The 18,535-nt window shown below is 50.7% G+C and overlaps 2 protein-coding genes across 12 annotated transcripts in view; both read right to left on the reverse strand.

The window, feature by feature from the left end:
* Positions 1-12,065, reverse strand: part of HIP1R (huntingtin interacting protein 1 related) — a 29,139-nt gene extending 17,074 nt beyond the window's left edge. The window contains exon 1 of one of the 2 annotated variants that reach the window (XM_023241355.2): positions 11,867-12,064. In XM_023241355.2, coding sequence (XP_023097123.1) covers positions 11,867-11,959 — 93 coding nt within the window. In that variant the 5' untranslated portion in view covers positions 11,960-12,064. Of the gene's footprint in view, positions 1-11,866 lie in introns of both variants that reach the window. The other variant, XR_006587609.1, reaches the window with a different exon arrangement.
* A 3,774-nt stretch (positions 12,066-15,839) lies between these two features.
* CCDC62 (coiled-coil domain containing 62) overlaps positions 15,840-18,535 on the reverse strand; it is a 45,728-nt gene continuing 43,032 nt past the window's right edge. For all 10 annotated transcript variants that reach the window (XM_045041543.1, XM_045041548.1, XM_045041542.1 and 7 more), the window contains 2 exons: positions 17,561-17,654; positions 15,840-16,564 (listed from right to left, as the gene is read on the reverse strand). In XM_045041543.1, the coding sequence (XP_044897478.1) occupies positions 17,601-17,654 (54 nt within the window). In that variant the 3' untranslated portion in view covers positions 15,840-16,564; positions 17,561-17,600. The remainder of the gene's footprint in view (positions 16,565-17,560; positions 17,655-18,535) is intronic.

Raw genomic sequence — 18,535 nt, forward strand, 5'->3', positions numbered from 1 at the left:
TATGTGTCTCCCCTGATTAACGCTCTTCCATGTACTCAGCTACTCAGCACCCCTGACAAGGATGTCTTCCTTATTTGTCTATTATCTGAAGGTGAACGCCATGAGGGAAGTGTTTCTGCCTCTCCGGCTACCCCCAGCCCCTAGATGGTGGCCGGCGCATGGAAGATCTCCCAAAGCGGGAGCCCCGGGGAGATGTGGTGTCTTGGGTACACGGCAGGATCTGGGCATCAGGCTCCTTCTCTCCCCCCACCCGCCCTCCCAAGTGCTGGCGGCAGGAGCAGGGTCCCTCCCGGGGTGGGAACACGGCCCCGTTGTGTGCAGGGCAGCAGATGTGTGGGTCGGGAAGCCTCACAAGGAGGCACAGTGTTCACACAGAGGGAGTCTGTGCACACTTCACAGGGCCTCGCTTTTCCCACCAGGCACAGCAGCCAAGCCTCGTCCCGGGAGGGGATGTCAGGCTCCGGGGACCCCGTCTGCCTCCCTGGCCGGTCCTGAGTGGGCTGCAGGGGTGGGAAGAACTTCAGGGTTCTTCTCCGTAGCGTTGGAACCTATGCGGGGCGACTGCGACACAGCTCAGCTTCTAGGGTTTACAGTCTCAAGGCGGCTCCACACAGCGGGGTATCCTCACAATAGCCTGCCAGGTGGCTGGGGGGAAACTCAGAGGGGAACCCAGCACTGCCATGTGGGTTCTCTCCAGCCTGCCGGCCTGAAAAATAGGCTTCTTCTGGCCCTGGTACAGACACCTAGGCCAGAACTACCCCGGCAGCTCTGACAACAGCAAATTTAATCCCTCACGGCTGGCGGGATCAATTGCCATGGAGAGAAACAGCTTGGAGTGGAATGGATTGATCAGAGGCCCCGATGCCTGGGTGGAAAACCCAGAGCTGGAGAGAAGGGTCCTGGGGTGGGAGGGAGGACAGGTGGTGACTGTCTGGGGATCTGTCTGCTTATCTGACTCCCGGGGAAAAGAGGGAACAGTTCCCTTGACCTTTCAGTGGTTGGGATGGGGGGGCCAGGGAGTGGTTCTCCCACTGCAGGAAATCAGGACAAGAACAAGAGTGGGGAGTTCCGGGGCAGCCGTGAGACCCCAGAAATGCTCAGGGGGACTTTGGTGGGAGCTGGACGGTCTGCAGAGACAGGTTTCTTAGACCGGGGAGCAGGAGACAGCAAACGGTTTTACGGGCATTCAGGCCACTGCTGCCCTTTCTGTGCTGGAAAAAGCCAACAAGTCCACACTCGAGGCCCTGGGCAGCCACCTCGCCTGCAACCCTCCACTTGCTCCACCCAGTGTTTGGATGGTGAGCGGCTGGACCTTCCGAGGGGCAGAGGCGGGTACAAGGCGGGTACAGGCTAAGGGATGGGAAGGCTCCGGCATGCTCTGGAGACAGAAGCAAAATCGCTTTCACCGGGAAGCTGGTAAAAGGTGTATTTCATGCCACAACGACAGCAAACTAGGCTAACTTAACAATAAAATGATTTTTATCAAGTTCGGCCATGGGCCAAGCTGCGTGCTGAGCACTTTACCAGTATTACCTCATTTAATCTCCTAAGTAACCTAGGAGGAGGCAGATGAGGAAAATCGAGGCTTAAAGAACGTAATCACTTGCCCAAGGTCACAATAATGAAACGTTGACCAAGTGCTTTTGCCCTGCCAGGCACTGTTCTAAGTGCTTTGCATATTGACTTGACCCTCACACAACCCTCCCTCCCCCATTCACACGGAGAGAGAATCTGCAGGACTAGACCCAGGCTGCCCGGCTCTGGAAACTGTCCTCTCGGCCACCACTCCACCACTGGGTCCTGGAGGAGGGAGGCTGAGCCAAGGAAGCAGTGCGTCAACAGACGTCCTTCTTTGTCCCGCCACAGGGACCCTGCACCCCCTGGCCACTACCGCTCAGGGAGGACCTGGCCCGACTCCCAGTCAGAACACACACTCTGGATCAGGGATTCGTTCAAGCATCGGAGCGGCACCGAGAAGCTCACGGGCCCCCATGGCTCCCCACTCCTGTGAGCAAGGGCATCTGACTCTGGGCTCTGACCTTCATCTCCGCTTACTCTGGCTCCCTCCCAGGGCAACTTCTGTCCTGCAGCCAGGACAAGCGAAGCCTGGGGACGCAATCCAAGGACCAGGCCGGAGAGAGCGGCCAATGGCGGCCGTCCCTGGATGAGCAACTGGCAGGGACACGCACCAGGAAACATCCCAGCAGGTGCTGGTTCGGGAAAGAGGAAACCCTCGAGGTGGCCAGGCCAGGACCGGAGCCACAGCAGGTGGTACCTGAGAGGCTCGGTACCTGGCGTGGACTCCAGACGGAAGCAGGGCCTTGAGGCGTAGATGTGGTCAGCGAAGCCAGAGGACCAAACCTGGAAACCCCACTCAGTAGCTGCTCACAGCGACCCAGTCCCTGCCCCCATCAGCTGTGGGGCTTCACAAAGAGCAAAGGGGACCCCGGGAAGTTTGGGGAGAGCCACACAGCCAAGGAGGGTAGTGGGGAGGAGAGTCACTGAGGACAGAGCAAGAGTGTGGGCAGCTCACAGAGCCACAGCTCCTCAGCCCGACATTCACCAACGTCAGTTACGCTATGATTGTTTAAAAATTTTTTTTTATTATTTATTTTTTGAGAGAGAGAGACAGCATGAGCAGAGGAGGGGCAGAGAGGGAGGGAGACGCAGAACCCGAAGCAGGCTCCAGGCTCCGAGCTGTCAGCACAGAGCCGGATGCAGGGCTGGAACTCACAAACAGTGAGATCGTGACCTGAGCCGAAGTCGGACACTCAACCGACTGAGCCACCCAGGCGCCCCCAGTTACCCTGTTCTGCAAACCCCCAGCCCTCGCTCAGCAAGGGGCTAAGGGGCTGCAGAGGACACAGCCCTGGCTGTCCCCTGTGAGGTCAGGCATCCTAAAGACCCCTTCGCCAGGAGACCCCGCGCCTGGGGACAAAGACAGGTCTTCTCACCGGCCCCACCGGTGATGCTGCCGCACCCCGGCCCACACACACACTCACATCATCCCATCTCACTGGGGAGCCTTCGCTTCGGAAACTTTCCCTTTCCAGACAGAGGCTTCCCCATCTGGGAAGCGGGAATGAAAACCCCTGGGTCTTCTAGGATGCAAACATGCACAAAGCCTGTCGGAACACCTTGCTTTGTCGCAGCCACACACTTCCCCCTTTTCTTCCTCACAGGGCCAACCAGGTCCCAGCCTCCAGGCGCATCTCCCCTCACCCAGCTCTCCACTAAAATGCTTCTTCCCGGAGGATCTTCCCCAACCATCCTCTCCGGAGAGCAGCCTCCCATTTACTTCCCCGAGGACATTTATTACCCGAAACCGTCTTGTTTACCACTTAGTCTCAGCTTTTACCTCTGACCCCCAAACAGATGTCCACGGCACAAGGGACTCTGTGAGTCCCGCTCCCTGCTGTATCTCCAGTCCCCAAACCCGTGCCTGGCGGTCAATAAATCTTTATTGGATGAGTCAGAGTGAACACTTGAATGAACAAAAGCTCTTTCACATGTACTTTCTGGTTAAATTCAAGGCAGCGAGTGAGTGTCTTTCTCCAGCTAATAATTTAACCTCTAGTTAAGTAGTAAAAGCAACTATAAAACAATTTCTATTCTTAAAATCGGTCCTGAAATGAATCAGACTCAAGCCTCCTTGTGCCGTTATCACGACACTTCACAGAGGCACTCAGTGGGGCACAAAAACGTCCTTCAAAGAGCCAAGGCACGGAGACAGGCAGAGAGGTGGCTTGCTCTCCGAAGAGTTGTTTGAAGGACAGCAAGACCTCGAGACCTCATTCAAAAGCGTTTGCCTTCTCAAAGGCCATCTCAAAGGCCACTGCCGCACGCAAACACAGGATTTCTGCAGCTGGGGCGGCGCTGGGATGTGGTCACATGCAGAGCAGGGAGGCGCCCGGCAGCTTGCTAATTCTGGCAGATGGGAAGTCAGTGACGCAACACTGTCCTACCCTGATTCCTTCAACCGCTCAACTGGCATCTCTCGTCATTCACATGCCCCAGTCCCCGCTCGGTCCTGGCCCTGTGATCACCCAGTTTATGAAACTGCAGGGCCCTGTTGACACCTACCCCTCCTGACGGCCGGCGGGAGCTTCCCTGTCACTGGGACGCAGCTAACAAGTGGCAGCTGGACCAACGCCACTTCTCCCCGGGGCCCTGCAGGTGACAGGCAAAGAGGAGGATGACGTAGGCTCGAGTCCCGCCTCCGTAGGCTGCTTCTGAATGGACAGGGAGCCAGCCTGGGCGGCTTCCTTCCTCGGGCCCTGGTGATATCACTCCACAGACCTGTCTGTCCCACAAGCCAGGGGGCTGAGTCACCACCCCCTGGCAGGCGAACCCACTACAGTTTGAGGAGTGTGTTTATTTCAACCAGAGGAAACACAATCCTGCCTGGACTCAACTTTTCTCCACGGGCTCAGTCCTTCCCTGTGGTGGGTGCCTTGGGTGGCTTAGGTCTCACCAAGTGACAGCATCAAAGAAGGGAGACCTGCTGGCCCCGTGGCCTCGGTTCAGCCACACACAGCAAGCGTGTCTCCTCAGCGCTAGGATGGAGGAGGAGCCAACAGGTCCTGCTTGAGGATCTCGGGGTTCAGCAGGTAGTACTCAGGGGCTCAGAGGGGAAAGCAATGCGATCCCTGCTCCCGTGGACCGGAACGCACGCCCACCCTCACAGCAGCCACGGACAGGGGGACAGGGGGACAGGGGGACAGGGAGACAGGGAGACAGGGAGACGGCGTTTAGGTCAGGAGAACCGGGGGAGCATAGCAAGGCTTGTGCAGGGGGGTTAAGCGGCTGACGGCTTCATCAACGAGGGCATATTTGAGTCCGCCCTGAGATCAAGGGAGGAGGAAGGCCAGCAGCGCAGCCCGGCTGGCAAAGGCATCTCCACTCTTTGCGCCAAGTGTCTCAGGTTAACAGACTGGGTTTCCCTGACCCTCGGCCAAACCAGCTCCGACTCCCGAGTTTCCACCGCAGCCGTGGGACTGAGCAAACCAGTGCCCAGTTGGGTTTCATTCACAAATGGGTCCGGCCTGGGGCAGGCTGGGATGCTGGCCTGGGGGCAAGGTGCTGGCTCCCCCCAACCTCGGGGCCTCCTCCCGGAGAAGGGGAAGTGCTTCTGGAGTGTGGGCACTTGCAGGCTCATTCTCCCAGGAAGAGGCTGTTCCCCACCTTCCCGTGTCCGCCCACCCCTGCAACAGATCGGCCTCTCTTCCCAACAGCCCTCGCTCCCCCTTTACAGACGGCTACACTAGGGGCCCAGGGACAGAACCCTACAGGGACACTGGATTTTATTTCTGCTTTTCTCTACAGCAAAACCGCTACCACACGGCATTTCCTCTGCACCAGGCAGTCCTGCACTGTGAAGTCCCCAGTGCCCCCAGCCGCTCTGGGACGCGTGCAGGATTCTATCTCCATTCTGCAGGGAAGTCCTGCTCTGAACCGCTCTGCCAAAGCACACCTGTCCTCCTCGCACTTCTCCCACCTCCTGCACGGAGACAAAAGCTCCAGGAGAGGACACGGGTGGTCTTTGCCTCCCTGTGGCACACCTCAGGGCACCAGGCATAAGCCACACAGTCAATGGTCCTCACCAACGTGCCACGGGGACAAATGGCCATCAATAAGAGGAAGGGGAAAGGGAAGGACCAGCAGCCCCATCCCCACCTCAACTTGGACCAACAGGTCACATGACACCCCGAGAGCACAGGGAGATTCTGGAGGATTCTGGCAGCCCAGGGAGTCAGGAAGTCAGCTGCCTACCCGAGCATCACCAAGGGGAGGGCATGTTGGTGTGAGACAGCTGTGCACGTGGCAGGAAGGGCATAGCTCACCACCCATGACCCACCCCAGCTGACTCGGGACTCTGGCGAGGGGGCAGCACCCTAGGTGGGCTGTGTGCCTGTCTCTTTCCCTCCTTTTCAGAATGCCTTGGCTCACCTCCGTTCTTCAGCCATTCAATCTGTCTGCACCAGATGCCAGGCCCTGTGCCCACATGTGGGCACCTCATGCCCCCCACGACGGTGGGGGGACCGAAATGGGAGAGTCCTGGCTGTCCCCCACATGGTTTAGACTCCTTCCCAAATTCAGAGGCCAGGGGACATTTTTTTGGTAAACATTTAAATGAGGCCCAAAAAGGGGTTAGTGACTTAGAGAGTGTTAGAATACCACAGTGTTTAGGGGCGCCTGGGTGGCTCAGTCGGTTAAGTGTCTGCCTCTTGGTTTTGGCTCAGGTCATGGTCTCCTGGCTCGTGAGTTCAAGCCCCGCTACAGGCTCTGCGCTGACAGTATGGAGCCTGCTTGGGATTCTCTCTCTCTGCGCCTCCCTCTCTCTCTCTAAAAATAAATAAATAAACTTTAAAAAAAAAAAAAAAAAAAAAGAGGGGCACCTGGGTGGCTTGGTCGGTTAAGTGCCCAACTTAGGCTCAGGTCATGATCTCCCAGCTTGTGGGTTCAAGCCCCACATCAGGCTCTGCGCTGATAGCGCAGAGCCTGGAGCCTGCTTCGGATTCTGTCTCCCACACTCTCTGCCCTTCCCCCACTTGCACTCTTTCTCTCAAAAATAAATAAACATTAAAAAAAAATTTTAAATACCACAGTGTTCATAAGGAATAAAAAAAGACACGAAAGTGTATGTGCTTAAGTGCCTGCCAGTCAGAGGAAACTCCACAGAGGGGTGATGGGCGCACGTAGGACAGGAAGTCAGGGCAGAGAGACCAACTTGTGCAGTATGGGAGTCGGAAACAATGTTGCATATTTGGGAACAGCCCTCAAACTCCAACTCAAGTGGAGATTCTAAAGAAGGAGATTCTGGGAGCCTGGGTGGCTCAGCCGGTTAAGCATCCGACTTCCGCTCAGGCCATGATTTCATGGTTCGTGGGTTCCAGCCCCACATCGGGCTCTGTGCTGACAGCCCAGAGCCTGGAGACTGCTTCAGATTCTGTGTCTGTCTGTTGGTCTCTCTCTGCCCCTCCCCAACTCACGCTCTGTCTCACTCTCAAACATGGATAAACATTAAAAAAAATTTTTTTTTTAATTAAAAAAAAAAAGGAGACTCTAAAGAATTCCTGGTTAGGGGACTTTGAAAAAAGAAAAAGAAAAAGGCCAATACCTGGGGCTTAGCCAGCACTTTCATACTGACATTTTAAAGACACCCCCAAGTGACTCTAACACTGGGCAGCCCTAACAGGTAGTCTCTGGCCATGTGTGGTTAACTGAGCACCTGAGGTTGTGAACCCAAACTGATGTGCTGTGTCCAACACACAACAGATTTTGAAAACTTAGAAGGAAGATTTAGAAGAGGGGTGGGCGCCTGGGTGGCTCAGTCACAGTTGAGCATCTGACTCATGATTTCGGCTCAGATCACGATCTCACAGTTCATGAGTTCAAGCCCCACACTGGGCTCTGGGCTGGGTGCTCCTAGCCTTGCTTGGGATTCTCTCTCTCTGCTCCTCCCCTGTCGTGCATGCCTCTCTCTCTCTCTTGCTCTGTCTCAAATATAAATAAATTTTAAATTAAAAAAAAAAAAAAGAAGAAGGAGGGGCGCGTGGGTGGCTCAGTCGGTTAAGCATCCAACTTTGGCTCAGGTCATGATCTCGTAGTTCGTGAGTTCCAGCCCCACGTCGGGCTCTGTACTGACAGCTGAGAGCCTGGAACCTGCTTCAGACTCTGTGTCTCCCTCTCTCTCTGCCCCTCCCCTGCTTGTGCTGTCTCTCGAAGTCTCAAAAATAGTAAAACATTTAAAAAAAAAAAAAGAGGAAAAAAATGTAAAATATCCCATTCATAAGTCTTACAGTGATTACACTGTGAAATGGTTCCATTTTGGATACATCAGGTTAAATAAAATATACGATTAAGATGAATTTCACCTGTTTCTGTTTACTTTCCAACGTGGCTAAAGGAAATCTAACATGACATGTGAGATTCGTGTTCTGTTGCTACTGGGCGCCGCTGCTCTAACATGATCCAGGGCCGACGAGTCCTGAAGGTCAAAAACGTTACTCTTCACAATATTTCGATTCCCCTGGGGGCTGCTGAGGGGATGGGTCACTGACCTGGAAGACAGGCCCTAAGAACTGTTTTCTGCCTGCTTTCCCCCCCACTCCCGTCCCCCCCCCCCCACACTGCCCTCACAACTAGAAAACCCCCAGCACCGGGATAGTCTTAGCCCCCCACTTAACACTCCCCCACCAGGCTTGGCTCACTGAGCAGGGTGGCCCCTCGCTGTCCTGACCTCAGCGATCTTGGAGAGGCTTTAGCCACAGAGCAGCACAGGGACTCACAGACAACGAATAAGCAAATGTGAAGTTTAGCATTTCCTATCTGCTGAGTCCTCATCCATGATACGCCTCAAAGACAGGTTTCCTCTCTAGTGGAAGTTCTGAACTAGTTCTCAAATGTTAAAGCTTTTTTTGGGGGGGGGGGAAGGGAGGAAGACAGCTGGCTATTTGCAGAGCACTGCACCATGCGTTTTGCATTCTGGGTGTATTAGCAGCCTGTTAACCGCTGTAACAAATCGCCACAAACTCAGTGCCTTCAAACAACACAAATGTTTATCACCTTACAGTTCCGAAGGCCAGAAGCCCAAAACAGGTCTTCTGGAGCTAAGATCAAGGTGCCAGCAGTGCTGTATTTCTTTCTGGAGGCTCTGTACGCGACTCCACTCCTCGCCTTCTCCAGCTTCTCCAGGACACCCACCGTCCTCGGCTAGGGGCCCCTTCTTCCATCTCAAAGCCAGCCAGTACTCCTCTCTGCAGACCCTCCCTGTCAGCGCCTCTCCTGCCTCCCTCTCCCACGTTTAAAGGCTCTGGGCCCACCTGGCTAAACCCAGGCTAGTGAGCCTATTTTAAGGTCAGCTGGTGAGCATTTTCTCACCAAGTACTGTAACAGATTCACGGCTTCCAGGAATTAGGATGTGGCCACCTTCGCGGGGCGGCCTACCACAGTGTTTCTCTATACCTTAACACAGCCATAGGAGACAGGTGGAATTATCTCCATACAGATGAGGAGACAGATTCAAGAGTTAAGCAGCTTGCCCAGGGACACCGTCTGTCAGTGCTTTCCATGACATGCCACCTTTGTAACGCCACAGGCTATTTTCAGGTTCGGAGTGCAGGCATACAGTACTCTGTATTGAGAATGTTACAACAACGAAAAGCCATTACTACAGCGTCGTCTCCATTTTGAAAAGGGGTTTTATCACCAAGAGGGCTAAAGTCGTGGGGAAGAATCGACCAGCTTTCTGGATGCTCCCCTGGGATCATTCATACATACATACACACACACACACACACACACACACACACACACACACACACTCTCACACCAGGCAACGATCACAAGCACCAGCCACACAAAGGAAGCACGACTGCTCTAACACTCCTGACTGGGGCAGGGAAGGGACCCTGTTTTGCAAAACAGGGTGTGGCCTGTCAGGAAAACTAATATGGAAGCATTTTTCCTACTCCTGATCCAGGAGTCCAACAACAAAGGTGAGGCTGGCAGATGGTAACGACAAATTCCAAGCAAGCTAAAGTGCTCCCCCGGAACACAGGGCCCTGTGGTCAACAGGAAGACAGAGGCAGTGTATTCCAAAGGGAAGGTGAGTCCGTGAACTGCACGTGCTATTTTCTGTCCACAAGGAGACATGTAAGCAGCAACCTCAGCTTTCTGGGTCCTTTCCGCCAATGGGGCCGGCTGGCAGCTCACGAGATATTTCTGGGACCGAGCTAATTAAATATTAACCATGCAAAAAAACCTTTATCCTACATCCCTCAATAAGTCACTCTGAAGACCAGCAAACCTAGACGCTGAACCCAAACTCGATCTTTCCAGGAAAAAAAAGATCAGGAAAGGGTAAATCCTATCAGATTCGGCCATTACAAACTTATTTATTATTAAGTAAACCTCTCAGCTCCTAAGAAAAACCCAACTAGCGAAAACAAAACAAAACACTTTCTTGTTTATCGAACCAACCACTAAAATGTATGGACCGTATCAGAGATTCTTTCTCTTTGACATTAAAGAAGGTTGCCCCTGGGACGCCTGGGTGGCTCAGTCGGTTAAGCGGCTGACTTTGGCTCAGGTCATGATCTCAGAGTTTGTGGATTCGAGCCCCGCATTGGGCTCTGTGCTGACAGCTCGGAGCCCGGAACCTGCTTCGGATTCTGTGCCTCCCTCTCTCTCTCTGTGCCTCCCCCATTCATGCTCTATCTCTCTCAAAAATAAACATTAAAAAAAAATTTTTTTAAAGTTGCCCTTGATTTATAACTTAAAGGGTAAGATTAGTGAAACTGGCCCTTTAAATTCCATCTCCTCTATGAAGCAGTCAGACCTCCTTATACCTCCTCAAAAGCATGGGGAGAAAAATCTAAAAATCAGTGCGTAAATAAAGCTTCTGACAAACCCCAGATTCTATCTGCCAATTAAATTTTCCTCTCCGTCCTTGCACATGCTCCTGACACAATTAATTACGTATTAATGACTTTAAATTAAATGTCACATCTGTTTTTATGATGGGCTGCCCCCGATGAAAAGAGGCCAGATGATGATGATGATGATGATGATGATCACAAGGATAAATTAAGAATTTGGGGGCAGGTGGGTTCTAGCTAATGGAACGGCTTTCATAAAGCCTTGGTGTCCCCAAATTTTACTATCGTTTTCATTGTTAATCATAAGCACAAAGGTTGGACGGTCCCCCTGAGTTTTCCTTATTTCAAAATGAAAGCTGTTGTAGACTGCATGTAGATAAACTTGATTTGAAAGCAACTGCGGAAGTCACTGCTATGGGCAGGGACAGGTGGGAAGGAACTTGCTACAGCAGCCACAAATGTCACCACACCGCTTCAGACAGGGTCAGGAGGGGTCCCTTCGGCTTCCTTTATTTCTAAAGTAAAATTTCTCTGCTATTTCAGTCTTGGTTGACTTATTCTGGCAAATCAGTGTGCTCTCCCCTCCCCCAGGCAGAACACCACCTCAGTATTTGTAAAATAAAAAGGAACAGAAAGCCAGAAGCACAGCAGCGACTGCGTTTTGTGTTCTCAGCGGGAACACATGTACAAACACACACCCGCGCCATTGCTGAATTTTGAAAATAACCTTCCCAGGATAGGCGCGTGGGAAGTGCAGGAAGGGAGCCCTAGGAAGTTTCTGTCTGTCAGGCGCCGGTATTTAATAAGGGGGTGTGAACCTATTTATATGTGGGCCAGCGCTCAGGCAAACAAGTCTGGCTACATACGTGAAACTTTTCGCCCGACATATAATAAGATATTGTGCGGCCCTGGAAAACAGCTCGGGCGAGGAGGAAACTGGGAGTTTCCTTCAAGGAAATGCTCTGCCTCCCCGAGCTGGGGGCTTTTTCCCGCGGCCTGGAAGAGGGTGGCAGGAGCCCGCTGGGGAGGGGCGGCACGACCAGGGCGCAAAATCCAGGCAGGCCCCGCCGGGAGGCGCACCAAGGCCCGGGCACACCTGACCCCACCTGGCTCACCGCCGCATCCTCCCCCGCCCCGCACCTGGGGCGCCCGCCACCTTGCTCCCCGGGTCCGCCGGCCCCCCTCCCCCAGGGTCGCCCGCCACCTCGCTTCCCGGGCCTCCCGGCGCTCCCGCCCCCCCCACCCCCCCGAACCACCTCAGTCCCCAGGCGGCGTCTTGCGCCCCGGTCCCCTCGGCCCCGGCGCCGGCGCGCGCTTCCGGTTCACCTGCGCGCAGGGCGGCTCGGGGGGGGGGGGGGGGGGCGGAGGCTGGGGCGCAAGGTGGCGGGGGCAGCCCGAGCCCGGCCAGGCCCTGAGCGGCGCGCGCGAGGGGACGGGGAAAAGGGCACCCACCCCCCCACCCCGCCCGCGGCCCCGACGCTCGCCTGGGTCTTGTCGAACTGCTCGCGCTCGGCCTCCAGGCTGTGGCCCGGCCTGCGGCTCAGCACCCGCGCCGGCACGCTCTTGATGCTGTTCATCCTGCCGCCGTCGCCGCCCGCGCTCCCGGCCCGGCTCCCGCTCCGCGCGACTGAGCGCGTCACCGCCGCCCGCCCCAGCCTAGGCACCGCGAGGCCGCCGCACGGCGCCCGGCCGCCCCGCCCCTGCGCCCCGCCCCGGCCCCGCCCCCGGCCCCGCCCCCTCGCCAGGCGGAGCCCAGGCCAAGGCCCCCCCACCTCCCCCCAGCCCCTCCACACCTCAGCCTACCCCCCTGGGTCGAGTCCCTTCCCCGCAACCTCCGCTCCGCACTTAGTAAGTCCCGTCTACACCGGAGCAGGATCTGGCCCACTGGAGAAAACTTGGCCTCAACGAATCTGACCAACGGAAGCACAACTAGGCATTTTTCCCCCTTTTTAGTCTTATATTAATTTATGTGTCAGAATGCACACAAGTAAGCTCTCCCCTCTCTGTGCATCTCAACGCGGGGCTGTGGGATGAATCTTCGGAGATTGCAGGCTCCGCATCGGACAGCTTGCCAGAGCCGAGGAACTGCAAGGGGAAGAGGACAGGCAGGGCTGGGACAGCCTGCGGACGGATCTGAACACAGCACAGCGCGGGGCCATCAAACGGCATGCCACCGGAGGTCGTGTGAGACTTTAAAAAACCCTGTTGTTATTTGTTTGCTTTTTAAATGATCGGTCACAAGACTGAAGTAAAAAAAATAATAATAATAAAATAAACCCCACAGTTCTCCCAAGTGTATGCTTATCAGATGGTCATTTTGTTTCTGCTGTCCTCAGTTTTGCTCTCAGAATGTAGGTGTGAAGTCACCCGATACAGGACTCCCCTTGAAGCCGGAGAGTGATGCCTACAGAACCCCGAAGGTGGTCTCCCTTTCTGTAACTTCACCGATGGCGCTCTGCCTGCCCCACAGCTGATACGGGGCACTTAAAACTGTGTGTGACAAGGCTCTCTCCTCTGACTCCACCAGAGAGGAATTAACCGTGCTTTTACCCAATTCCAATCCCTGACCAGCGTCTTCACCAAAATAACAACGGCTAATATTTATCGAATGCTTATTATTTGCCAGGCATTGAGCTAAATCCTTTACACGCACTGTTTCGTTTTCAGTCCCCAGCACTCTAGTCAACAGCTGTGGTCTGATAAAGACCACAGCAAAGGGGCGTGCTGGCTCCAGACCAGCTGTTTCTCACACTCCGTTTTCCACATTGAACAAGATCAAGTTATCCTGTGAACTTCCTACTTAACACAGCATCTTCTTTCAAACAGACAGCAACCCCCCTGGGTCTGGAAACATCTGCCACAGTTGCGTAACATCAGCAACCAGCTACCTCTCTTTTTAAGAATGGTTTGTTACTGGGATCCAAGAGCACTTTCCTAAAATATCTCTAATGAATTATAATTTGTCTGCCTGTACGGAAGCTTTTGAGCTCCTGGAGGGCAAGGACCACCCATCTGACTCCACTTGATAACCTCAGCAGAGTGCCTGGCACATTAGCGATGTCCAATAAATGTGTGTGAAATCAAGGGCTGAAAAGGTGAGTTGAATAACCCCCCATAATTTGGTACGCTTCAACATATGGCTTAGTTTTCTAAAACGAGCAGCCTGGGACACAAGGATAGAAGCTTCCCCACTCTGAATTTGTTGAAGTGCATCTCGGGTAACAACTTCAGGCAGCAGATCTGGTTCTAGTACTGGCCCCTGTCACTGGTTGGCTGAAATTCTCCTTGTCATCGGCATGAGGGTGCCATTTTGCTGTGTCTCCAGGGCTGTGTAATGCTTTCTGGAGGCTATTACAAAGGCAAAGGATTTGGGATATGTATGAGACCTCATTTCAAGGAAGCCCCAGGAAGATGAACAGTAGAGATTACATCATTGGGCTTACTGAAATGACGAGGCTGTAATCCCCACACTGCTTCAATGACACGTGTGTATGATCTGGCCCCAGCCTCTTGGTCCAGCTTCGTCTTGCACCATCCTAGTTCATCAGGTCTGAAAATGCATCACGCTCCTTTCCACCTCAGGGCCTTTGCGCATGCTGTTACCATGGTCAGGAATGTTCTTCCTCTTCCTGTTTGCTGGTTAGCATCTACTTATCTTTCAGCTCTTAGTTCAGGTAAGAACTGAAGCCTCGGCCCTTAACCTGTGTCCCTGATATATGCTGTCACAGTAGCTCAAAGCTTTATTTTATAGCACTTACCAGTTTTTATGACGTATTTGTGATTAATTAAGGTCTGTCTCCTCCCCTGTAAACAAGGATTCAGTCTGCTTTGCTCACTGTTGTCTCCCCAGCGGCCAGCAAAGCAGTGTTTACTGTGTGCTCAAATTATTTTGTTTTGTTAGATGTCCTAAGTGTGCATTTGGCTGAGAACCCAGAAATCATCCTTTACAGGACTGATTAATGTGCCCTCCTCATTTGATAAACTCCTCTCAAAGACCACTCTGGTTTTTAACCTACCTTGCCTGTTGTGATTAATGTGTCTGGTTTCTTAGTCTGGACCAACCTTACCCCACGGAGCCTCTCAATTCCATGCTTTTCTACTACAACTTTTTAGGTAAAACTGTTATTAGTGTTTACATATTATCTTGAATCAGACTTTCTTTTGGGGTATTTCTATTATTGTTTAGATCTGCCCACAAATTCTAAAAGTACCCTTACACCAGTCTCTTTTTCTTTTTTCAGATTTTTATTTATTTTTGAGAGAGAGCCAGAGCAAGCACGAGTGGCAGAGGGGCAGAGAGGGAGGAAGAGAATCCCAAGCAGGCTCCACGCCGTCAGCACAGACCCCCCTCCCCCCGCCCAATGTGTGGCTCGAACTCACAAGCTGTGAGATCATGACTTAAATTCAAGAGCTGGATGCCTAACCCACTAGCCACCCAGGGGCCCCCACACCAGTCTCTTCTGATAGAAGGCTGAGATAACTTCTGGCAGGCAAACTGTATTACCATTTATTTGCCTCCTCTTAAGATGATAGAATGTTGATGACAAAATCAGGATGCTCAAATCTGGTTTGATCTCACAACTCTTTCAAACATACTGAGGCTGAGTCTCCCTAACAGAAACTGCTCACATATCTAAATAACTTAGGTTGAGACAGAGAAGTAGATGATAATATTAAGATTTCCCATTTTGGGGTTATACATGCTGTAATTCACAATAACGTGGTGGGGTAAGATAGGAACTATAGATATTATAACCCTAGGAGCTCAAGTACGTTTAGCCACAGAATAAGTTTTGACTTTTTTTTTTCTTCAAATTCTATAGTTCCCTGAAATCTTCCTACTTACTAGCATCTCACCAGCGTTCTTTCTCTTTTCACTGGGCAAGTGACGTGTAGCCATGAACCTAGCGCTAAGAGAAGGAGGAATTTTCATATTTTGTTTCTCAGGCTGGAAATCAGCCTCCCCGGGGACATTTTAGGTTTCCAACAGCTCAGAATCAACTGTACCTTTCTCAGACTCGCTCTGCACAGACCGGCCGGCCATGCCTGCAGGAGAAAGCAAGCATTTATAAAGAACTTCGGCAGAACCTCACCCAATTTCTCTTTTCAGCACCCTAATTAAAAAGGCTACATGGGGTGGCTCCTCCACTCTCACGAAAATCATCTCTGAAGTAGCACTGAAACCTTTCAACAAAGGGGCATTTATACAGCACAACGGAACCTTGATAACTGCAATGCTTAAGAAAACTACATCCCCACTCCCGAGGAAATTCACTTGCCAGGCTGGGTTTTAAGCGACTACCCTTCCTTATTTCACTCCTGTATAATACACAGAAACCCAAGAGAGTTATTTTTCTTATTAAAAATATTTTTTATTGGCTGAAGCTGATCGATTCTCTTCTTTAGAAGGGATAGAAAATGCACATTAGTATATTCTTTAAAAAATTAAATTACAAGTTAAAAGGGAAGTGTTTTTAGTCTTTAATGATAAAGAAAAAAAAACGCATATAAAACTTGATCTTCCAGCGAGCCTTTGTTTGTATGAGTAGATGGGACTTACTACAGACCCAGACACGACGGGGCTCTGTTCAGCTCGGGGACAGACGGGCCTCGATTGTCAGTAACTGACGAGATACTTTCCAGTTAAAAATATGTTCTATCATATCATTTTATGTCTGTTTTACACAGCGAAGTCCAGAGCAAAAGCCACGAAAGAGGAGGAGACTATTTCTCATATATTTACAGCTGTCTCTGATAAGCTGTTGGTTGTAGTTTAAATGCATGCACAGGTTTTTTAAAAATCAGAGAGTGAAAATAGCACTTTATATGCAGGGGTTCTCGATTTGATGTTCACACTTTTAAAGAGCTTCTCTAGTACTTAATTCTAGTCCCCATCTTTACAGAGAAGTCTTTTTCTCTGTGAGCATAATATACATAATTGTGTATCCAGACAATACACAATAAGGTCTAATTGCTTACACATAAAACAATATTTCTTCAACATGAAAACGGTCAACTTGAAAAGCAATAAAATACAGATGTTGAAAAACTAACTTTCAGTTTCTGCTTCCCTTTGGTATTAAGTGTTGCTTACAAAGGATTACAATCCTCTTTTTGTTTTCAAGGTTGAGCATTAGGTATTGATGTCTGCTTCCTGCCTTCCAAAGTTGGAAAATCGGCTTCTGCAGGAAGGAAACAACAGAGTGAATAAAATCAAGTCAAGGAGAGCGGTGGGCAGTGTGTTCTAATTCACAGTCTCTAAAAAATTAACTATATACATCCTGATTTTTGTCTACCTAAGGTCGTGCAAAATACTGTAAGTCTTACAGCTTCTCAGCAAAGAGAGAGAAAGAGAACAGGAGACAGGGAATAGCTACCTGCGTTGACTGCTTTCACAGAGTTCTTGCTTACACTGAAAGCATCTGAAATGATTATGTCTTTTAACTTCTCAGACTGGATTCTGAAGAAACTTTGCATATGAAATGTAGGTTTAACAGAAGGAAACAAATCAAGAAAGTGCAAACTACACCAATTAGCCTTTTTTCCCAAGATTTTTTCTTTTTATTTATTTTTTTGTTTATTTATTTATTTTGAGAGACAGACAATCCCAAGCAGACTCTGCACCCTGATGAGGCGCTGGGACTCATGAACCATGAGATCATGACCTGTGTGAAACCAAGAGTTGGACACTTAACTGACTGAGCCACCCAGGCACCCCTGAAGATTTTATTTTTAAGTCGTCTCTACACCCAACATGCGGCTCGAACTCACAACCCCGAGATCACGAATGTACACTCCATGGCCTGAGCCAGCTAGGTGCTCCAGTCAATGAACGTTTTTATAAAATTGAAACCCTATGAAAAGATTTCTTTCCGGACAGATATCCAGATGAAAGGCTGAAATGTTAATTTAGATTCTGATTTTGAAAGCTATCTGTATTCATTTCCTTATATTTAAAATTCTAGGTATTGAGAACAAGAACTTTTTGATCTGCATTTCTCATACAAATAACTGACATTTTACTGATTAAATTTAGAAGGTATGTACAAATAGGTCAAACAAGAGAAAGGATTACAGGTCAAACAAATGCATGGCCTTGACTCTACATTATCAACGTTCCCAAGTTACTTATTAAATATCAATTGAGATATAAAGGGAGATAAACAAAAGTGACTTACCTCTGACCACAGTGAATACTGAAGTTGACTTTTGTTTTCTTCAGTTAGTAAGGAGGGTATTTTTTTGAGCTGCCTCTTCTGAGACTTCTAAGTTCTATAAAACAACTTCTAAATTAGTACCCAGGAGAGAAAAACTGGACAGTACTTAAGACAATACACAAATATAGCAGAAATGCCTTTAAAAGACCTAAGGAATTAATGAAATACAATGAAGTAATTTCAAACAACAAGCATCCATCCAGCAAAGAGGTACTGATTTCCTATTCATATGTGGGGCCCTTTCGTCTCTAATTGCCTAGTTGGAAGGCTCTGTTTGCTTTACCATGTATGTTATGCCTTAAACTCTGGCAATCAGCTAATACCCAGATATAACTGTCTCTTTGTCAGCCTTAATATGGACTATGTCATGAGCCCCTAATGATGACAAGGGTCATCAATAAGAATCGACAATTGTAAGTGCCACTGTTAATTATAAGTACTTACTGAGGGCTTGGTTAGTTAGCATTGTTAGGTGTTTTGGAGATTTTTTTTTAATGTTTATTATTTATGTATTTATTTTTAATGTTTATTCATTTCTGAGAGAGAGAGAGACAGAGCATGAGCAGGGGAGGGGCAGAGAGAGAGGGAGACACAGGATCCGAAGCAGACTCCAGGCTCTGAGCTGTCAGCACAGAGCCCGACACGGAGCTCGAACTCACGGACTGTGAGATCCTGACCTGAGCCGAAGTCAGATGCTTAACCGACTGAGCCATCCAGGTGCCCCTTGTTTATTTGAGAGAGAGAAAGAGAGCATGTGCACACGAGTGGGAGAGGGGCAGAGACAGAAGAGAAAGAGAATCCCAAGCAGGCTTCACGTCAGTGCAGAGCCCGATGCGGGGCTCTATCTCCTGAACCAGAACCGAAATCGAGTTGGATGCTTGATCGACTGAGCCACCCAGGCGCCCCTGGGAGATCTATTTTTAAAAAGGCGAAAAA

The sequence above is a fragment of the Felis catus genome, chromosome D3 (genome assembly GCF_018350175.1).
Source record: "Felis catus isolate Fca126 chromosome D3, F.catus_Fca126_mat1.0, whole genome shotgun sequence".
NCBI classification, from domain to species: Eukaryota; Metazoa; Chordata; class Mammalia; order Carnivora; family Felidae; genus Felis; species Felis catus.